At 48.5% G+C, this 23,090-nt stretch overlaps 2 protein-coding genes across 13 annotated transcripts in view; one reads left to right on the top strand and one right to left on the bottom strand.

Annotated features, from left to right (window-relative positions):
- MYO1D (myosin ID) overlaps positions 1–9,606 on the bottom strand; it is a 350,229-nt gene extending 340,623 nt beyond the window's left edge. For 6 of the 11 annotated variants that reach the window (XM_039504260.1, XM_039504270.1, XM_039504264.1 and 3 more), the window contains exon 1: positions 9,422–9,604. In XM_039504260.1, the coding sequence (XP_039360194.1) occupies positions 9,422–9,528 (107 nt within the window). In that variant the 5' untranslated portion in view covers positions 9,529–9,604. Of the gene's footprint in view, positions 1–4,920; positions 5,103–9,421 lie in introns of those variants that run through there. The other 5 variants (XM_039504262.1, XM_039504271.1, XM_039504263.1 and 2 more) reach the window with 4 other exon arrangements.
- Positions 6,507–9,310, top strand: LOC120385149 (histone H2B-like). 2 transcript variants are annotated; one of them, XM_039504272.1, is made up of 3 exons: positions 6,507–6,666; positions 7,040–7,176; positions 9,001–9,310. In XM_039504272.1, the coding sequence occupies exons 1-3, from the start codon at positions 6,645–6,647 to the stop codon at positions 9,238–9,240; spliced, it is 399 nt and encodes a 132-aa protein (XP_039360206.1). In that variant the 5' UTR covers positions 6,507–6,644; the 3' UTR covers positions 9,241–9,310. The 2 variants fall into 2 exon arrangements, with proteins under 2 accessions (XP_039360206.1, XP_039360207.1); XM_039504273.1 differs by having other exon boundaries at positions 6,508–6,666; positions 7,043–7,176.
- Positions 9,607–23,090: the final 13,484 nt, after the last annotated feature.

Raw genomic sequence — 23,090 nt, 5'->3', positions numbered from 1 at the left:
ATGCAGGCGCTCAGGGAACCCGCCCAGGGACCTGCTGCAGCCAGGGGAAGGGCGCCCCAACCTAGCCACAGGCGGGGCAGCTCCCCGGCCCTAACTATGCTGAAGCCTGGATCCAGTCGCAACTGGGGCAGCTGCAGGCCCGGAGGCGGCCACAGGCCCAGACCCAGACGCGGCGCCCTTCCCTGGACCCAGCTCTGGCCTGGATTTGCTGGGGCCAGGAAAGGGGTGCCTATCCTGCGGTCCCAGCCCCAGAACTGCCGCAGCAGGGAGAGGCACCTCTCCCCCCAGCTCTCTCTCCCCACAGCAGCAGCTTGGCTGGGGGGAGTCCTCTCCCCACCGTAGTCCCGGAGCACCCTCCTGCACCCTAAACTCCTCATCCCCAGCCCCACCCCAGTGCATGCACCCCCAGCCCTGAGCCCCCTCCCACACTCCAAACCCCTTGGTCCCACCACATGAATTTTGTTATGTGCACTGATATGAAGTTGACGTGTCACACATCACCTCCACATTGGTGCACAAAACAAAACTAATTCCACACATGGGTGGGAAAAATTAGAGGGAACACTGGTTGCAGCACAAGGCCTGTCACTCTTGCCTCTGGGCCATACTCACCATAGCTGGAACAGCAAACCGGTTCATTGAATAGCTAGGGATTCTGATTATGTTCTGGCTTGCATTTGAGTACAGTATGGGGAGGGATTTTTAAATAGCAACCTTGTACTAGACCCCAGGTATGCACTGACAATGGCTGCCTTGTGCTTTGCATGCCTTACAGTGGAAAGCTTGGCCTTCAGCACATCCACCACACTGGCGGACAGGCTGCCGCAGATTAGAAGATTGAAAAAGAGACTGCATGATGACATGTTCAATGAGATAATGAACACCTCTGGGACAGCTGATACAGAGCTCAAAGCCCGGAGGATTTGATTGTCTGAAAAACTGGACAGAGAGCAGGAGAGCATCCCAAGAGCACAACCGTACAACACAGGATGAGATGCTGCAGATTATGAAGGACTAGACAGACATGTTGAGGTATCTTGTTGAACTTCAAGAAAAACAGCTTGCTAGAGACTCCTTCTGCAGCCCCCACAGAATGGCCTGCAGACAGCACCCTATTCCCAATCCCCTTCCCCCAAACGTTCCTGGAAGTGGGGGGAAATATGCAGTATCCCTTCCACTCAACACCAGGGGAGGGTACTAAGAACAAAGCCACCTGAAAACCTTTGATGGACAAATCTTCTGTGCTTTGGAAAGCTGACTTGGTTTCTCCCCTCTCAATTTTATCATATCATTTGCCCCAGGTTAAATTATTTTCTTGTTCTTTCAGTTTCTTCATGTTTGTACAATAAAAGTCAATGTTTCAAGAATGAAATACTCTATTTATTCCAAACATGAAGTGGGAGTGGGAGGTACAGGGAAACTGATGCAACAGAGGGAATGGTATGGGAAGGCACAATGCAAACTAATGGTGCACATTACTGTGGCTCATTACTGAACCAGGTTTTCAAAGCCTCCCGGAGACGCAGAGCTCCTCGCTGGGCTTGTTTTATTGCCCTGGTATCTGGCTGCTCAAAATTAGCTGCCAGCCTATCCACCTTCATGCCCCGACCCTTACGGAAACTTCTCTCCCTCTGACTCTCAGATATTACGGAGCACACAGCAGGCAGAGAGAACAATGGGGATATAGCTTTCACTGAGGTCTTACCTAGCAAGCAAACTGCTTAGTATGTTAGACCTAGTAAATGTCCAAAGGCACATTCCACCACCATTCTGCACTTGCTCAGCCTATCTTACTGCTGTCCGGGTGGCCAGTGTATGGCTTCATGAGCCATGGGAGCAAGGGGTAGGCTGGGTCTCCCAGGATCGCTATAGGCATTTCAACATCATCAATGGTTATTTTGTGATCTAGAAAGAAAGTCCCTGATTGTAGCTTTCTTAACCCCCCCCCCCACACACACACACACACACACGAGACAATGTTTTGGACCCATGAGGCACTGCAAGCCCTCCCCAAAACCCCCTGCAGCTAGTTGCACTATGGGATAGCTATCCAAGGTGCACTGCTCTATACATAATGCAAGTGCTGCTAGTAAAGATGCATTCCATTGACACAATGAGTGCAGTGTGAACATGCACGACCAACTTAACTACTGCAGCAGCTGGACATCAAATTAAGTCAACCTAACTTTGTAGTGAAGACATGCCCATAGCCTCTGCCAATCTGACCCAGAGGAAAATTCCTTCCCAACCCCAAACATGAAGATTAGTTAGACCATGAGCATGTGGGCAAGACCTAGCAGCCAGATACCTGGAAAAGAATTCTCTGTAGAAACTCAGATCCCTCCCCATCTAGCATTCCATCACTGGTATTATTTGATACCGTATTATAAAATAATTTTATTAATGGGTAAATAGAGATAAGAGGCGTTGATTAATTTTTAAGAAACTATGTAGAAAATTAAAAGTTATCTATAGTACTGTATAACAGACTCTTACAATCTGAGGAATTGTCATTGCCAAGTGACCATAAACAGTACTGCAAATACTTCGAATATTGTCTATTTTAAATAGAAATGCAATCAGTGAGAAATATATGTACTCATTAACAAAGTTAGGGTATTTGTTCTATATTAAATAAAATAGCACATTATATTTGCTTAACATACCAACTGAAAGTGAAAATGTTTAAGGTGAAGCCTACCAAAATATTGAAAGGCCCAAATAACCAATGGGCCAGATCCACTCTTTATTTGTATTTGCAGACAGCCAGCGTAACATACAAAGCGATCTACTAACTTACAACTAAGGGGAAGGGAATAACAAAGTTCTGATACAGAAGGATGTACAACTGTTTTCTGTTTCACTAATAGTTACTAAAACTACTGGTATTGAACCAAACAGTAAAATGGCCTACCAGACAGAGCACTGGGCTGGGTCTCAGGATATCTGGGTTTCTATTCCCACCTCTGCTATTGACTTTCTGGGCGACCTTCAGCAAACCACTTCACCTCTCCTTTACCTCTTTTGTGAAGCGCTTTGAAACACTATTATCTAACCACCTTTATTTTGCTGTCTTTGGCCTCTTATTTGCTTTAAATTCTATTCTTTTCTAATAAAAGTTATAATTTTTTTCTCCAGTCTGTATTTTAGCTAAGGAACAGAGATTGGATCTCGAGAATTGTGAGAAACTTAGCAGAGATAATAGCTTAACTAAAATTACTTAACTTCAATGTGTTTTATAATGTTTCTTTCTCAGAGATCATGTGTTGAAGACTATGACACACATGGTTGCAAGGGCAAACTCAAATCTGACATTTCCTAACTTTTGAGTGCTGGATTTTGCAATTAAATAAAGTTATTTTAATATAGTTTTTGTATGCAAATTCTAGGATTTTTTTTAAGTAAAAAATAAATATTATGTATAATTGTAACCAGTGTTCACAAGGTTGGAACTCTGAACCTTCAGCATGACATCACAGACAGCTACCACTTGTGCTCCAGCACTTACTATGTTAGCTGACAGAGCAGGTGGGTTTCCAGCACTTACTATGTTAGCTGACAGAGCAGGTGGGTTGTAGGTGCATATGGAGCACTACCATGTCCCAGGATCCAGAAGGAAGGGCTAAAGTGGTCCCATGAGTCTAACCTGCAAGCTCCAGAGACGACAACCAAGTCAGAAGCAAATCTCCCTCAAACTGATGAGAAGGGGTAAGGTGCCTTGATGGTAATTCCTACCATGATGCGGTCTCCGGACTCCATTCAGGGGCTCTCTTTCATATCACCTTCTGGCTAACTTCCACATATTCTCTTCCTGACAGTCCTAGAGGGTCTTTGATATTCTGCTCCTCCTACAATCTCATTTTGGGTCCTCCACTACTCCAATAAACAAACCCAATGCTTCTGCAGTTACTTAGTTTAATTCTGTTATTGCTTGGGAAAGCTGACATTGATCGGGTTCACTGCTGCCAGCGGGATTCTTAACAGCTGTATTAACATCAAAGGTCCTGTCAATTCATTCTGCTGCTGCTTAAGGAAAGTTGTGAGCTGCAACAAATGTGAGTTTCATACCAGCAAGCAGAGGACTTTAGTTTGATACTATTTACCCATAGAAAGGCAGTGGGGTGTAACAGTTGGGAGTGCTAGCTCTGGAGTCAGGAATGTCCTTGTTTTCATCATGGCTCTGACACTGGCTTGCTGCGACTATGAGCAAGTCATAAATGCTCTCCACCTCAGTTCCTGCCATCTGCAGAATGGGATCATCTCTGCCTACCATACAGGACTATTAAAAAGTAGGCTGCATTTGTAAATGCTAAGGAAAACCAACGTGCAGTTCAATTCACAAACCCAGAGGCAAAATAAACTTAGATTCAACGCATTTGCCAAGACAGTCAAGTACAATGACATACTGTCTACACACGCCAGACCGTGCCTTGCCCAGACAGTCCTATTTTTACACTATAATCTCCAGAACTGGGTGCTGCTCGGTTGCCAGCAGCTGGCTAATAAAACAGACGGGAACGAGGTGGGACTTTACCCGGCCGCTGTAACTCCGCGCACTACAGGGACGGGACACGCGCGGCGGGGCCCGGCTCTCACACCTGGAACCTGCAAACTGCCGCCCCCGGGTCACGGCGGGGGGGTCCACGCGGGGCAGCGCGGAGCGGCGCGTGGGAGGCGGGAGACACCGAGCCGGACCGCGCGGGGGGGTAGAGGCGCTTCTGCCGGCGGCTTTTCGGAGCAGCCCCGGACCCCGTGCGGTGATGCCGGGGCAGCCTGGCCTCGCCCCCCCGGTAACCGCCCGGCCCGGCGCGGCGCAGCGCGGGCGGCGGCTGAGGGCGGGAGACCCCCGGGCCGGCCCGTCCCAGCAGCTCCCCCCGGGGGCCCGGCGAGGGGAGCCTGGGCCCGGCCCGCCCCACTCACCGCAGCCGCAGGTTGGCCATGAACTCGGGCATGGAGACCGAGTCCAGCAGCACGAAGTCCGCCTTGCCGAACTCCAGGCTCTCCAGCTCCGCCATGGCGCCGGGGTCGCTGCCGGCCTGCGCGGCTCCCGAGCGTCGCCTCAGCTCAGCCCCGCCGAGCCAGCGCCCGCCCCGCCTCACCTGGGGCGCGCGGAGCCCGCCAGGAGCGGGCGGGGCCTGTCCGGGGTGGAGCCGGGCGCGCGGCCCCGCCCCGCCTCCTCCACCGAGCGGCGGCAGCGCCCCCTGCCGGCCGCGGCTCCTGCGCTCACGGGCCTGGGCCCCTGACCGGCGCCCCAGGCTGGATCCTCGGGGGACCCCGTCCCCAGGGCCCACGCTGCGGGGCTGGATCCCACAGCCCCGAGGGAACCCCACACGGGGGGACTCGATCCCGGGGACCCCATCCCCAGCACCCTGCATTGGGGTGCTGGATCCCACAGCCCCCAGATGACCCCATCCCCAGGGCCCACATGGGGGGGTGGATCCCACAGCCCTGCTCACATTGGGGTGCTGGTTCCTGCAGCCCCCCGGTGATCCCATCCCCAGGGCCCACATGGGGGGGGTGGATCCCACAGCCCTGCTCACATTGGGGTGCTGGTTCCTGCAGCCCCCCGGTGATCCCATCCCCAGGGCCCACATGGGGGGGTGGATCCCACAGCCCTGCTCACATTGGGGTGCTGGTTCCTGCAGCCCCCCGGTGATCCCATCCCCAGGGCCCACATGGGGGGGTGGATCCCACAGCCCTGCTCACATTGGGGTGCTGGTTCCTGCAGCCCCCAGATGACCCCATCCCCAGGGCCCACATGGGGGCGTGGATCCCACTGCCCTGGGTGACCCCAATGCCAGGGCTCACGTTGGGGTGCTGGTTCCTGCAGCCCCACGGTGACCCCATCCCCAGGGCCCACATGGGGGGGTGGATCCCACAGCCCTGCTCACATTGGGGTGCTGGTTCCTGCAGTCCCCCGGTGATCTCATCCTCAGGGCCCACATGGGGGGGTGGATCCCACAGCCCTGGGGGACCCCAACGCCAGGGCCCCATATTGAGGTGCTGGATCCCACAGCCCCAGGAGACCCCATCCCTAGCATCCTGCATTGGGAAGCTGGGTCCCACAGCCCTGGGGGAACCCCACTCCCGGGTCACACATTGGCATGATGGATCCCACAGGCCCAGGAGACCCCATCCCCAGAACCCTGCATTGGGGGCTGGATCCCACATCCCCATGGGACCCCATCCTCAAGGCCCCACAATGGGCTGTTAGATCCCACAGCACAGGGAGCACTCCATCACTACAGCTCCACATTGGGTTGGGGGCTGGATCCACAGCCTTGGAGGGACCCCATCCCCAGCATTTTGGGGGGACATGGTTTTCTATGCTTGGAAACTCTCACAAGCCTGCAAAGACTTATTTACCTACTTAAGATTATTCACGAGTAGTCCCATTGACTTCAGTGTGACTACTCGTGAAAAATTAAATGTGTGTAAATCTGATATTGGAGCTACCGTCTCTTTAATTGAAATCAGGGTCTTTAGGATGGAATGTAATCTGCAGGTGAAGTCAATGAATCAACAGAACAAGCTAACCTCTCTCATTGGTGTCTGTAGATGTATTTGTTCTCTGCAGTTTTATTATAAGCAGTGCAATTGCAGAGGTGGTTTGGTAGTGCTGGTGGTGGTACTAGTTCTACTTTATGATGGCTATGGTCCTTTCAGGTAAGGAGTGGTAGTTATGCACAATGTCCTATTTGTAATTATTTTATGATTATTTGATAGTTCTTATATGTAGTATCTGAGTGTCTTCCCAGAGTGTATACAGTAATGTGACTAGCATTTGTTATCTTGCTAAATACCTTAATCTGTGGGATGAAATATAAAAAAAGTATTAACTACACATTGAAATATCTAAAAATATTAAATCAGGAGCTAAATGACAAAGCTTAAGCTAGTCTTGCTTCTAGAGAGTGCTCTGCTCTCCTCTCCCAGATGTACAACCTGCACACTGAGAAGGATAGAGATGTTTTGAGTCTGTATGCAACAAGCTTGTAAATTCCACTCTTCCTTTTTGTGTTGATGTCTGCCTTACTAGCAGAGATGCAGCTTTCGTCGGTTCCCTTTCTAAGGAAGAAGATAGACTATGCCAGGGGAGATCCTCTGTGTCTCAGGCGCTACAGTAGCAAGAGAAAGGAGGGCTACTCTACCTACATATATAAAGTCCTAAAGCAAGTAAGTGCTGTGATAAGAGCTTAAATATGAACATGTTATCTTTGAGCCCTCAGGGGGGAGGGAGAGCTTTGCCTGCCCCACACTTCTTGAGAAGTATTACTGGTCTACATAAGCCACTCTTAATGCTGTGTGGACGAGACTTGTTTAGAGCAGGTTTAGCTAACACTTTTTCTCTCTCCTTTTAACAATCTGCAGGAGCCTTATCTACACTAGGGCTCCAAATTCCGCTTACGGTGAAAGTCTTAAATTGCTGTGGTGTAAGCAAGGTTTTTGGGCTAGGACTTCTTCTGACTTAAAAATCTGTTCTGGCTCCTGTCTGGGGTACTGATAATATAAATCTATGCCCCTGACCATGGTTGCTTAGGAAGAGAGCCTCTTAAAGGCTAAGTAGCAGCTAACTGGAGAAATGTGGGAGTGACTTTCATGTTTGCCTGACTGTGTTAATTATCTTACTTATGACACACATGAGTCTTCATCCTTGTGTCTGAGCCATATGTCACTGGCTTGTGTCTGGCTTTGATGTTCCTGAGCAATGCCTGCCTACCTACTTCTGGAGGCACCCAATCAACACCTGGGAGTGGAGCAGACACTCACTGCTTGGTCTCTTTTTACTTGGCTGCTCAGAGCGCAGGGAGGCTCTGAAAATGCCTCCTGCTCTACATGGTAAAACACCTGGGACCAGCCCTTTTAAGGACTCCTGTTCATTATAAAGTACCTACAGTCATTTATAGTGAGTCCTGTTCAGTCCCGTTGCAGCCTGCTGTCCTGATAGCCCACCTAAGGCCAGGTTGGTACTTGCACACCTAGACTCTGCTCCTCCCCGTTTTGTTAAGCAACTTGGGCCGGGATTTGGTTAAATACTGCTCCAGAAGCCTGGTAGTAACTTAAGCTTTGATGTGTTACTACAGTGAGTACACTACCCACAATGTAGGAGATACTCACAGTTGCACTTTTCTAACAAGCATGGGTTAGACATTTCATTGCCTCCACAGCAGTTAGCCAGACTAATATAATGGCATCCCCTGCTTTGGGGAGGGAAGTGGGAGAAGTTGAGAGGTTTGACTGACTCCAAGTTGAGAAGACCAGTTTTGGTGGGTCACCTGAGCTACTTGACTATTCTGTGACATGCTTTTTGGCTCCTTCAAGAGCTGATTCGTTAAAGGTGAATAGAGGTTGCTGAACTTTGCCTCTTACCCTTCCAGACCAAGGAAATGAAACTTAAACCTCACACCTTAACTATCTGTTTCCTGGTCTAACTCTTCCCATGCAACCCTAACTCTGTCCATGTGGAACAGGCATGGGACATGCAACAAACCTTTACCCATAACTTAGAAAACCTTCCACTTTGTGTGCTCAACATGGCAGGCTGTGAGACTTGCAACTACAGTGCCCCAAGATCCCTGCTTATGGGCTGTGTCATGCGGGTGGTCAGACTGCAGTGATTCCCCCATGGCTACTAAAAGCTATGAAGGTTCTTGGAACTTGTTTCCCTGACAATGCTGATGTGTGTCTTGGAGATCTATAGTGCTATGATGATCTTGAGGGCAGTGACGGGAGGTGGGAGAATGGCAGTGTGTGGTGTAGGCTTTCATGAGCTTAAGTCTTTGTTTTGCACTCTGGAAGGGTATAAGCCAGTGGTAAGCAACCTTCATTCACCTATATGAAAGCTCTTTGAACTCCTGGCTTCTATGCATTAACAGAGTCTCTAGTTCCTGATCTAACAATTAGATGGGCTTTTTTAGGACTAGTGGTGTTGCTGAACTTGCCACTAAGTTAGTGCACTTCTAAGCAAGTGACTTGACGTTAATGCTCCTTCTCTGGCAGATGCATCAAGTCTCAGGGGTCTCCTGCTGGGTTGCCGATGTCATAAGTTCTCTGGATAAACCACAGTTGTTTGGGAAAGTTGCATTAGAAGCTGCCAGGCTGTCTCTCTACAACAAGAGAAGCCTCATTACCTGCAGAGAGGTCCATGCTGCAATGAAGTTAGTGCTTCTGCATGAGCTCTCCAAGCAAGACAGGTGTGAGACCATCAAAGCTGTGACAAAGTCCACTGGCTGTCAATGAACTCTTATTACTGTGTAATGGTTTTAATGCTTGTGAAGGTTGAATGTATAATAAAGTACTTGTAACTATTGCTGCTTTGTGAGGATCAGTTACTGAAATGCCTCTTTAGGTGAGGCAGGCAGCATCCTAGCACACTGCATCTACAGCCATATATAATACACAGGCTCCCAGGAAAACTCACCTCTGGATTGGTACTCCGGTTGTAAAGTACAGGAGGCTCTCTAAGTCATAGGGCTCCTTCTCTCCTGAACCAGAAGAGGCTGCAGAGGTGCCATGTACACCTTCCATCTCGTTGCAGGTATCTGTTGCTGGTATGCTAACTAAAGCAGTGCAGCTCTTGAGAGGCCACTTGTGCCCCACTATCCAGGGGGAAGTGGCTTTGATAGTGGGGTGCTGGGCCAGCCCCTTGCCATTCAAGCAACCTAAATAGTGAGGAAGTATCTTCAACTACCACAGTTTGACAGCGGCTCTAAATCGAGTGTAGGACCTGGAAGGGGTGAGTCAGCAGAGGGAAGGGGAAACTTGAGTCAAACTTGAGTCCCACTTGATGTCTAGCAGCTGCCTTTCCAAGCATTCTGGGGGTGGGGGAGGAAATCAGGCCGAATTGCTTAGTCACTGTTGACAGGAGACGGGTGTTGCCTAGTTCCTAATGTGATCTAGTACTTCCAGCAGAGGATTTGCAGTTCTGACTTCTGCTCTCCCACTGAGTTGCTTTGGACAAAGTTAGATTGCTATTTAACCCCTTACGCTGCCATTCTCCATAAATAGGAAGAATTATACTAGCATGCATTGCTATATGGCTGAGAAGTACTAAAATGCATTTGAAAAAATTACTACTAAAAATTGATTTAGTTGGGGATTGGACCTGCTTTGAGCAGGGGGTTGGACTAGATACCTCCTGAGGTCCCTTCCAACCCTAATATCTATACTAGAGGCTTGCCTACAGCAGACAGCCTTTCCAGAATAAGGTGTCTGTGAATTTAAAGTGCTCAAGATATACTGGAATAATGTCCTCTGTGGACACTTACTTTTATTCTGGAAAAAAATCCACACATGGCATTAATCTGCAAGAGCTATTCTGGCCAATTAAGCTCTGTAGACAAGGTCTTATAGTGAGATTCTGCTCCCTCATACAGAGACTCAGGGAGTCAGTCCTGCCAGAGCAGCTGCTGCAAATGCCCAGAGGGGTCTGTCAACCCATACTTAGACTCTACTCCAGAGAGCTTCCACTATGTCTTATTCTGTTTGTACAGTACCTCACACCCTGGTCCTGAGTGTGAGTACACTCAAGTGCTACAGTAATACAAATGAATAAACTTGATATTCAAATGTCTCAATTGCTGGGCAGAGCCATCAGTGGTGATCAGGGGTGGCTCTAGGTATTTTGCCACCCCAAGCACAGCAGGCAGGCTGCCTTCAGCGGCTTGCCTGCAGGAGGTCCCCGGTCCCACAGATTCGGCAGCATGCCTGCGGGAGGTCCACTGAAGCCACGGGACCAGTGGACCCGCTGAAGGCAACCTGCCTGCTGCCCTCGCAGTGACCAGCAGAGCGCCCCCCCATAGCTTGCCGCCTTAGGCGTGCTGGTGCCTGGAGCTGCCCCCTGGTGGTGATGAATGGGGCTAGCTTACTAGGTTGCACAGCTTGCTTCCTATCTGATGCCTTATCAACCCAGAGATGCTGTGGCTAGCTTGAGGAGAGATCAGTTTCTGGAGCACATTCAATACTGGACTTCACAATGACTGCCATAGCTTTATGATGTGGCTACTGGAAACCAGCCTGAGACTCGTAACTTACTCTTCAGTGGACAGTGAAATGAAAGATAACTTAGGGTTCTTAGGTCAGTAGTGTCTAATTTCATCCAACTTGCTTTACCATGCAGAACCTTGCTCAAATGACACATCTGCCTGTCACAGATTATGACAACACACATGTCCATTCATTAGGAAGTTTCTCTGCCTTAATGTTGTTGGGATCACCTGTCAAGGCTTTGTGGTGAAGCTGGGATGAGCATTGCTTTTCAGTATGGGTTGGAAATGGAAGTGAAAATCTTATCCATGTTGTAGGCACAGGATGGCAGAGGCTTCCTCAAACTTCCTTCTGTTCTTTGAAGGATTTGATGGGATGTCCACAAGCAGCCTTAGCTGCCAATAAACAAATCTTTTGGTGCTTGAGCTTGTAAGTGCTGTATTAAAAACCCTAACCCCCCAGGGTCTGGGATGGGGAGATTCCAGAGGGAGAACCTGTGCTGCTGAAGCTGTTCCTAGTTCTAACAACCCTCTGGAAGGATGTTGGAGGCTCTCTGCCTTTCCAACACTTTCAGTGGTGAGAAGTTACTGGAAGTAACTTTGCCAAGAGCAGCTTGCTGTATTTAGGAGTGATGACAACCTGTCAGCTGGAGGGAGCTTCCACCACTGAATCTGTCATCGCTTGGCTCCTGGAATGAGCCATAGCCTTGGGTGGAAATTGGATACACCAGGAGTGGCTGCACCAGCAGCTATGCCTCCCTTCATGCTGACAGGGATCAGAGAGGCGAGGAACAGAGAAGCACCCTGTCTGCCTCCAAGCTTGCCTATGGATGACAAATGCCTGAGATGTTGTTTTTTTTCACTGTTTAGAATCATAGAATTCAAGATCAGAAGGGACCATTATGATCATCTAGTCTGACCTCCTGCAAGATGCAGGCCACATAAGCCGATCCACCCACTCCTTAGCAAGCGACCCCTGCCCCATGCTTCGGAGGAAGGCGAAAAACCTCCAGGGCCATTGCCAATCTTCCCTGGAGGAAAACTCCTTCCCGACCCCAAAGATGTTCATGGTCTCAAAGTGCTATTGCTGTTACTAGGACTTTTATCCATGTGACAGTCCTAATTCTGCCCCCTTCTCCCAACACCACGTTCGGCTGCTGTCCTTGCTGTGGATCACTACCCTTTCCTAGGAGCAGAGCTGGGTGACATGGTTCAGGTGAGCAGCTTATTTGCTGAAAATGCAGTTTGAGGTTGACCAAAACTAAATTAGGTGTCAAAAGGTGTGTGTGTGTGTGCGCAATGGGATTTAAGTGCTGTTCACAAAACTACAGGAGATGGAGCTGCCCTGCCCCCTTATGCCCAATATTTCAGTGGTTAGGGTACTTACCTGGCTTCAAATGACCACTGCAGAGCAGGGACTGGAACCTAGGTCTCAGCTTTCATAGCTTGGTGGTTGGGGTCCTCCCCATCTGCTTTCTGGGGTGGGGTCTTTAAATCCCTCCTAGGGAAGCTATTCCATTTTGTATAAATTAACTAATGGGATCAGAGACTGGAAGCCAGGTTCCCCCAGCTGTGGTCATTAACCACCAGACTAGAGTCATTTTCACTCTCTCTGGCTCAGTGAATATTTGAGTATTTTACACACACTGGAACAGCTTCAACAGGAGAAACCCACCCCAGAATCTGCCCTAGCCTGGTGCTTAGGGTACTCTCTGGGGAAGACTGGGTCTCCAACCTCCCAGGGGAGCACCCTAACTACTGGTTTATTAAGTATAAGAAGGCATTGCTGTCTTCTCCTCCTATTTTTGTGAATGTAACCCTTAATTTCCTCTGCTTTTTATCAAAATACCCACACTGAAACATTGTTTGACCTACACGTGGAAGTTTTGATTTGCCAAAAATGCCAGAGAATTTTATTCAGGTCAAACTAACATTGTCCCCAGAACTGCCAGCAAAGTGAAACATTTGTTGTTCACCCCACTCTCATTATGTGTTTAATGAAACTTAACAATCTGCTGCCTGCAGGATCCAGTGATTGGGGTAAAAGACCAGACCTGGGGTTTGAGGGAGAGTTAATGGGGCTGGAGAAGGACTGTCCTTTCCCTCTGCCACCAATCAGGGCTGCCCATGAATGATGACAGCTGTTAATGCTGATGTTTAATACAGTGACTCCACCCCCTCATACTCTACCATTGTACAATATGGTGATTCCAACATGCCCTGGACCATCACCTCTATTGTAAACATGGTGTAACCTACACTAGCCCAGTGTGACTCTCTGGACTCTTGCAGTAGCTATGCCACATATTGAGAGAGCTGGAGTCTGCTCCTGCCATTGCTCCAATGTTCCTCTGTTAGCTCAACCGGAGCAGCTCATGCTTTTAAAGCTAGAGGTCCAGGGTTCATTCCCCTGTGGGTGACCCACTAGGGGCAACATTACATGCGCTACAAAAGATGCTGAAGCTTCTTTAGAAGTTATGAGCTTGATGTAGAAATTCCTCAGTGAGACCCTCTGGTCTGTTTCGTTCAAGATTATAATAGTCCCACCTGGCTTTAAGCTATTGATCAGCTAGCCCCTAGCAGGGGCCACGCTGAGCACATTACCAGCCTCAAGCCATGGCTGCTCACCCAAAACTGCAGAGATTCAGAGCAGTTCAAATGTCCATGTACTTCTGCAGGGACTGAACCCCAGGCTGCTGGTTCTAAAAGCAGGAGTCAGGACTGCCTGAGTTCAATAACATCATCAAAGGCAGGAACAGATTGATAAATCATTATCTGTGGTCTGCCCCTTCAAGGGACAGAGCTCCACTAGGATTAAGGGTGGAGAACAGTGGCATCTTCTGAAGTCCTGCTGTTGAGGACATAATTAAACTCTCAGTCACTATGTCAAGATAACTTAAATGCTCTCATTATAGCCTGTGTCTTCAGCTACATTAGTGCCATAAATGTGGAGCTGCTATTGTCCCTTACTGTCATCAATAAGTGTTGCCTGAGCAGTAACAGTGCATTAGTGGCAGCATTCCAAATAGGAAGCCTTGAAACCTTAAATAGCTATTTATACAAAACATGGTGCCCTTTTAACAAACATTTTTCCAATCTACTCTAACCAAAGAATTGCATATGTTGAATTTCATACCTCTGGCTTCACTGGTACATTTTTAAAAGGGAGAAAATTTTTAGTTATGTCACTTTTTAGTCATAATTAACATTATTTTTCACCACAAACTGCTATAGAAAATTCAAGCAATTCAGAAAAATTACAATAACCATTTGGAATTGATCCTCTGACTCAAAACAGACTTTTTTTATGGCTTTTTCCTACTCTTATTAAAATGGAAATTCTAGCGCAACTTTAAGTCTTGCTTATAGCAAAGCAATCACCCCTAGAGTTGGGTGAATAACTGGTGGGGGGGGTTGTTTGTTTTTAATCTGAGCTAAAAAGTTTTTAAAAAGTTGCTTCAGGTTAAATGTTTGATTTTTTTAAACATTTTTAAGCATCCCAATACAGTAAAACTTTTGGAAAAAAATTTTGAATTGAAAAACTGAAATATCTTTTGTATGCAGTGTTGTTGCAGCCATGTTGGTTCCAGGATATTAGAGAGAGAGAGAAGGTGGGTCAGGTATTGGACCAATTTCTGTTAGTGAGAGAAACGAGCTTTGGCACTTACACTGAGCTCTTCAGGTCTGGGAAAGGGACTCCCAGTGTCACAGCCACATACAAGGGGAGTGGATCATTTACATAAGTAGTATTTGAAGGGAGGGGAGACAGGCATGAGGGGTAGTGTTAGTGTGGTATAGATTGTTGTAAGAAGCTAGGGTTACCATACATTTTGAGGTTCCGTCTGGGTGGATTTTTCAAGTAACAGGCAATGTCCAGGATTTTTGCAGAGCAGACATTGCAGTTTAGACAGAGCCCCCATTGGTCTGCTTCCTGATTGGTGCATTCCCCTGCAGTCCCAGCTGCTGGATCCTGCCCACCTAGGCCCTGCAGCTCCCAGCCCTGGTGAGGGAGTCCCATGGGGAGGTGCTGATTGACAACTGTTGTTGAGTCCTGGGCTTGAGCTTGCCACCATGATAGGGAGCACTCCCCCCTCCAGTGAGTACCCATGCTGCAGGGATCCCCTGCAGCTCTGCCATCCCTTTCCCTCCACCAGCTCCCTACTCTTTTGGGGGACCTAAAGTACAGTAATCCTAAAGCCACATCTACTGTCTCTAATCGGTCTACAATTTTTCATGTCCAGCAAAATTATGACTGTTTGCCTTTCAGATAGGTCAGATTATGGAACGGTGGTTTTGTGACATGTTTGCCTACAGGTGATAGGGGTTTTTTTCTTATCATTTTTCTGTCCGAGTTCATTCCAGAGTGTAGTCATTGTCTGATTTCACCCATGGTGTTGGGGCATTTAGTGCATATGTTGTGATTGGCACATGTGGGACTCATGGATCCTGAAAGGTGTTGTGGGAGGTGTTGATCATTCATAAAGATTAGGGTGAACAAGATGGTGTAGGAGCTGGGCTGGTCTGGGTTGGGGGGGGGAGGGGAGGGAGGAGGGTGGTGAGGGACAGGTCAGCCTGTAACCTGAGCTAGGCAGGGGGAGGGGAGGTCAACACTTTGCCCGGAAAGCTAGACACAAAAAAAAGGCCAAGTGGAGAGAGGGGGTCAGTTTTTTTTTTGGGGCTGGGTGATAGAAGTTTAGGGGGATCTAGGCTGGGGATCAAGCACCTGAACCCCCAGTGTTGTCAATAAAACCTTCTGTTTTACTGGCTGGCTGAGAGTCACTCTGTGCAGGGCCTGACCCCCACACCCGTGACACTCAGGGAAGTCATCTAGTCAACCCTCTGCTCAAAGCAGGACCAATACATTTGTCCACATCCTTCTGTAGTGGGGGGACAAAAAATTGATGCAACTCTCCAGCTGGCCTCACCAATGCCAAATAGAGGGGAAAATATGCCATTAGCCTTCTTGGCAACAAGGAGACACTGCTGACTTGTATCCAGCTGCTCATCCATTGTAATCCTCAGGTCCTTTTCTACAGAACATTTGTCTAAGTCCCTCTGTATCCTATCCCCCCCTCAGTGTATCTACCTCTCCCCACAGCTTAGTGTCATTGTGAACTTGTGCTGGGAGTGCGATCCATCCCATCATCATCATTTTATGAAGATGTTGAAAAAAAACTGGCCAGAACCAACCCCTGGGGCACTCTGCTTGATACCAGCTGCCAGATCACTGAGAGTAGCAGTGGCCCTTCTCTCTCTCCTTCTTACACACAGGGCCCAGCGCTGGGAGCTGGGTGGTGGTGTGGTGGGGGGTCCTGGGTCCTCTCTACACAATACTCTGCCCCTGAGCCTCCTACACTACAGGGTTAGGTTTAGCTGTTTGTGTTAGGTCAATTTTATAATGAAAATCAGGGTTGCTACACAAGCACATCCTCCTCCTTTTTAAAGGGCTAAAAAAAATCAACTTTTTTTTTTCCTCACCCGGAGTAGTGCTAAAATCGAAAAATCGACCTTCAAATTTGGGTTAGGGGTAGACACACAATGGATGTTATGGCCTCCGGAGCTATCCCAGAGTGCTCCAATGTGACTGCTCTGGACAGCACTTTCAACTCGATGCACTAGCCCAGGTACACAGGAAAAAGCCCGAACTTTTGAATCTCATTTTCTTGTTTGGTCAGCATGGCGAGCTCAGCAGCACAGTGACCATGCAGTCCCCCAGAATGGCAAATGAGCTCCAGCATGAGTGACAGGAGACACTGGCTCTGATTGCCAGGCAGAATCAAGAAGAAAGAAGAAATGCATATATATATATGCCAAAATCGCAAGGCATGATGATGGACAGAGACAACAGGGACACACACAGCAGTGTGTGTGAAAAGCTAGGAGCTCAGGCAAGCCTACTAAAGACAAAGGAGGCAAATGGTCACTCTGGTCAGAGCCCCATACATGGCACTTCATTCTAGGGGACCCTACCACTATCCCACCACTGTCTAAGGGATTTTTGTAAGAGAACAGTAAAGGACCCTGTTCATGCTGGGCTGTTTGTGCTTGGCATAATCATCATCCATAGCCCCACATGGCAGTGGGGGGGAGGGGAGGATCATCCCCAATAGCCACCACAGAGGGGGGGGGGGTGTGTGTGAACATTTCACCCAAACCCACAGCCCCCTTTTTAATGGCAAAACCCAACTGGGCATGCTTGCGATGGGAAAGGAGGGCATTGCAGTGAAAAACATTCCCATGTTTTTATGAAAGGTGTGAAGCCAGACCTGTGTACCTTTTGGCTGTTGCCCCCCCCTGGGATATCACCATACCAGCAGGCACGCCGATATAAAAGGCAAAATGCGACCTTGTACATCTGCTGTGAATTGCTTGATTCCGTTTACTTTTTTTTTTTTGTCCCCCGCAGGTGCAAATGTTTCTACGCTCCCCCTATCATCTCCGTCCCTGAGTTTATCACAGATTAGAAGGTGGGGAAAAAACCACACTCGTGACATGTTTTCCAAGCTCATGCAGGCCTCCCGCACAGCTGAATGCATGGAGGCATTCAGTGGCAGAGGCCAGGAAAGCATTAAGTGAGTGTGATAAGAAGCAGGACGTGATGCTGAGGCTAATGGGGGAGCAAATGGACACCTTTAGGCATCTGGTGGAGCTGCAGGAAAGCCAATAAGAGCACAGACTGCCGCTGCATCCACTGTACAACTGCCTGGCCTCCTCCCCAAGTTCCAGAGCCGCCTCACCCAGATGCCCAAGAACACGGGGGGGTGGGGGGAGGCTCTGGGCACCCAGCCACTGCACTCCAGAGGATGGCCCAAGCAACAGAGGGCTGTCAAACAGTTTGCTTATTGTAGCCACACTACAAATCAAATGTGTCCTTGTCCTTCCCTCTGCCCCTACCCCACCCAGGATACCTTATCAGTTAACTCCCCCCCGCCCTTTTTTTAAATAAAGACAGAATGCATGGTTTCAAAACAATAGTGACTTTGTTTCCTTTGCCAGCTGTGATCGAAGGCAGGAGGTTGGTTGGCTTACAGGGAGCTAAAATCAACAAATGGGATGGGTTCGCATCAAGGAGAAACACACACAACTGTCACACTGAAGCCTGGCCAGTCATAAAACTGGCTTTCAAAGCCTCTCTGATGCACAGTGCGCCTTGCTGTGCTCTTCTAATCACCCTGGTGTCTGGCTGCTCAAAATTGGAGCCAGGCTATTTGCCTCAACCTCCCACCTCGCCATAACTGTCTTCCCCCTTTCTCTCAGATATTATGGAGCACGCAGAAAGCTGTAATAACGGTGGGAATGTTGGTTGCGCTGAGGTCTAACCTAGTCAGCAAACAGCACCAGCACCCTTTTAACCATCTACCACCAGTCTGCACTTGCTCAGCCTATAGTTGAACTGCTCCTTGCTGCTCTCGGGGTGGCCAGTGTCTGGCTTCATGAGCCATGGGAGCAAGGGGTAGGCTGAGTCTCCAAGGATAACTATTGGCATTTTAACATCCCCAACGGTAATTTTCTGGGCTTGGAAGTAAGTCCCTTCTTGCAGCTGCTCAAACAGCTTGGAGTTCCTAAAGATGCGAGCGTCATGTACCTTTCCCGGCCATCCCATGTTGATGTGGGTGAAATGTCCCTTGTGATCCACCGGTGCTTGCTGCACCATTGAGAAGTACCCCTTGCGGTTTATGTACTAGTTGGCAAGGTGGTCCAGTGCCAAGATAGACTAAACGCATATCCCTATCACCCCACCACAGTTAGGGAAACCCATTGCCGCAAAGCCATCCACTATGACCTGCACATTTCCCAGAGTCACTACCCCGATAACAGAATGTCAGTGATTGCTTTGGCTACTTGAATCACAGTAGATTTGCCTACTCCAATTTGATTCCCGACTGACCGGTAGCTGTCTGGTGTTGCAAGCTTCCACAGTGCTATGGCCACTTGCTTCTCAACAGTCAGAACAGCTCTCATCTTGGTATTCCTGTGCTTCAGGGTGGGGGAAAACAACTCGCAGAGTTCCAGGAAAGTGGCCTTATGCATATGAAAGTTTCACAGCCACTGGGAATCATCGGATACTCACAACACTATGTAGTCCCACCAGTCTGTGTTTGTTTGCCGGGCCCAGAATCAGCATTCCACTGTATCAACCAGCCCAACTGCTGCCACGATGTCCCAGTTGCCACATCCCATGGTTTCAGGAATGTCTGTGTCCATGTTCTCATCACAATCGTTCTCATGCTGCCGTCTCTTAGCCAGGTTCTGCACGTACTGCAGTATAATGCATGAGGTGTTTACAATGCTTGCAACAGCAGTGGTGAGCTGAGCAGGCTCCATGCTATGGCGTCTGCACAGGTAGCCCAGGCAAAAAGGCACAAAATGATTGTCTGCAGTTGCTTTCACGGAGGGAGGGAGGGGGGCCTGACAACATGTACCCCAAACCACCTGTGACAATGTTTTTGCCCCATCAGGCACTGGGAGCTTAACCCATAATTCCAATGGGCGGCGGAGCCTGCAGGAACTGTGGGATAGCTACCCCCAGTGCACTGCTCCGTGAGTCGATGCTAGCCACGGTAGTGAGGACGCACTCTACCGACTGAATGCGCTTAGTGGGGACATACGCAATCGACTGTATAAAATCAATTTCTAAAAATCAACTTCTATAAAATCGACCTAATTTCATAGTGTAGACATACCCTTAGGCACCTCAACCAAGCAGGGGGTTGGAGGTCAAGCACTCCAACCACTAGGCCTCCTGGCCCTCCAAGCCCCCTGTTACAGGCCGCTTTTTTTTTAAATCAAATCCAGAATCAAATAGTCTCTCCTTTTCAGAATGCAAACAGACTCATTTTTACAGCTCAGATTGGAGAACTTCCCAAGAGATTATCCAAGGTTAGATAGCAAAGAGATTTTTAAAAATTAGAAACTGATACATCTCATGGCCTTGTAGTGTAGCAGGAGCATTGAAAACTCCTGAGAGATGCCTCTAACTTTCCAGCTTCCTCTGGCCCATTCCAGGTGCCCCAGAGGGAATGAACAGAACAGGGAATCATCAAGTGATCCATCCCCTGTCGCCCATTCCCAGCTTCTGACAAACAGAGACTAGGGACACCATCCCTGCCCAGTCTGGCTAGTAGCAATTGATGGACCTGTCCTCCATGAACTTATCTAGTCTTCTTTTTGCTTTAATTTTCTTCTGTTTAACGCTTGTTCCAGGGACATAGAAAGGGGATGAGACAGTCAAGAGGCCCTGTAAGGTGAGCACTGGCCCACTGTCAAGATGCTCCATGGCCCTACTGATTGGGGTGTGTGGAGTAATTGGACTCACATGTGTGCACTCTCCACGGAGCCTAACAGGTGCCCTACCACAGGCAGATTTGTGACAGCTGCACACACACACACAGACACTCCGATGTCCTGGGAGGCATCACACTGAAAATCAGACTAATGGAGGCAGTGAATCTCTGGATGTTGCTAAAGACCTGGAATTAATGTGGGACTTTAACTACCTAGACATCTATTGGAAAAGTCATACAGCAAAACTCAAAATTCCAATAAGTACTTGGAATGTATCAGGGACAACTTTTTGTTTCAGCAAGTGGAGGAAGTAACCAGGGAGTCAGCCATCATAGACTTGATTCTGACTAACAGGGAGGAATTGGCTGTGAATGTGAAGGTGGAAGGCAATCTGGGTGAAAGTTTTATCATGAAACTATACATTTCATGATTTTGAGGAAAAAAAGAAGTGAGTAGGTGGATACGGACAATGGACTTAAACAAAGCAGACTTTAACAAACTCAGAGAACCAGTAAGTAAAGTCCCATGGGAAGAAAATCTAAGAGATAAAGGAGAGCTGGCAGTTTCTCAAGTAGACAGTATGAAAGATGCAACTGCAAACTATCCTAATGCAAAAGAAAGATTGGAAGAATGGTAAGAAGCCAATACAGCTCCATCAGGAGCTCTTTAATGACCTGAAAAGCCAAAGGGAATCCTACAGAACATGAAAATGTGGAGTAATTTCTAAGGAGTACAAAAGAATAGCACAAGTGTATAGGGACGAAATCAGAAGGCTAAGGCAAAGTTAGTTACACCTAGCAAGGGTCATAAGAGGCAATAAGAGGAGGTTCTTTAAATACATTAGGAACAAGAGAAAGACAAAGAAAAGTGCAGGTCCTCTCCTTAGAGGGGAAGGAGAGATAATAATGGATGACATCAAGAAGGCTGAGGTGTTTAATGCTTATTTTACTTCAGTCTTCACTGGTTACTGGTCACCAAATACTCAACACAGGCCTTGCTCACAGAACCTGTCAAGAATAGGGCTGATATTGCAGAATCACACATTCCTAAGAGGTGCTAGGCATGGAGCTGGTGCCAGAACACCCCGACACCAGCACATTCCCCAAAGAACACCCTGACCCATCCTAAAGATAAGGTCAGGATGACAGCATGATGGTTAGAGATGTTTTGATTGAACCAACAGGTACAAGGTAATGGGTGGCACCCAACTATGTCAGAGGGTGGCACCTAGATACGTCAGAGGGGTAGTACGTAACTTGTTTGTATCAGTGTATAAAGATGTGTCTCAGCGGGAATGTCTTTGTGTGGCCTAGGGGGAATGGAAAGTCCTGCTGTTCACTGAGCTGGTCCATTGTAACAGGCATACATGTGTTAGTGATCCTGTAGAGACTGCAGGATCCTAGGACTGCGCCTCGTTGACAATAAACCTGGCCAGGTGCCTTTGCTAAAAACCGAGTCTGTGGATTTATCGCGCAGTTTAACTGAGGTCTGCTGTCTCCGCTATCTGTGCAGGGCTGGGACAGCACCCTGAATGAACACACACGCAGCCAAACATCTGACCCCACACGTCAGCAAGCATTTGCAGTGATGTTAACACAGCGTTGTCCAAAGAGCAGGGTATATTAATTAACTGGAACACAGCACAGGAAGTCCTTAGGTGAAATAGAGGAATGAAGGTTAAAGCATAGTCCAAGCTGGAGTGAACTCCGTTGTTCAAGCTCTGTCCATCTGACCTCCTTGGTCCAAATTCCAGGTCAGAGCCCCTCCTCCCCCGACTGCCTCCAGCAGCCAACACTTTCTCTCCCCCTCCACACTGTCCAGTCCTTTGATCCCAAGCTGGAGAAATGCAGCTCAGCCCCTGCAGCTAAATCTCTCTCTCTCTGAGTCCTTGGTTGCTAGGTATCAGTGTCCCAGCAATTGGATTTGCCATTGTCTTCTTAGATGCTCCCCGGATACGGGGCCTAAGGCCCAGACAACTAGGTGCCATTGACACCTGTGTCTTACCCTGTCCTAAGTGCAAACAGACCCCTTCCACTCACTGGGTACCAATTTAACACATAGGATTCATAAATATATTATAAAATATTCCCACTTCATCACACAGTGTTAATTTGTTTGTCCGTGAACCTGCAGTGAGCCAGTGCTGTGGGGTGATGGATTCAGGAAAGACCTCTGATGCTACCTTTCAAGGGATGTCAACACAATGTTACTGAAGATGCAGGGCCAGATTTTTAAAGGTATTTAGGTGCCTAAAGATGCAGGTCGGTGCCTAAGAGAATTTTCAAAAGCTCCTGGGTACTTATGCTCTGGGTCTCCAGGTGGCCAGTTTGAAATTGGGACGACCGAGGCAGGCTTTTACTGAGAGGGAGGCGGAGCCTGATGACAACGAGAAGTTAAGAAGGAACATGTGGGAGGGATGAATACAGGGGGAGGGAAGTAAGGTGGAGTGGATGGGATCAGTGGGACAGGAGGAGGCATCAGAGAAGGAAAGGCAGGAGACCTCAAGGTTGGTGATGGGAGAAGGTGTTTGGAGGAAGGGAAAACAAGAGAAGTGATGGGAAGAGGGGGAGAGTTTGGTGGAGTTTGACAGTTTCCTCTTTTGAAGAAGTCAGCTACATCTTGTGCAGAGAAAGGGCAGGTCAGGAGGGTTTAAAGCTGCAGGTGAGGGGAGAGAACAGACTGCCAGAAAAGTCAAGGAGGTCAGGGGACTCCTTCAGGAGATGTAGAAGCAGATGCTGCAGTGAACATGGCAGTGTGTTAGTGGGATAGATTGTACTGTATGTGTGACCCTGAGAACCCCTCAGTCCCAGCTGACAAAGA

The sequence above is a fragment of the Mauremys reevesii genome, linkage group 17, assembly GCF_016161935.1.
Source record: "Mauremys reevesii isolate NIE-2019 linkage group 17, ASM1616193v1, whole genome shotgun sequence".
Classification (NCBI taxonomy): domain Eukaryota; kingdom Metazoa; phylum Chordata; order Testudines; family Geoemydidae; genus Mauremys; species Mauremys reevesii.
This window is presented reverse-complemented; position numbering and strand designations above follow the sequence as displayed.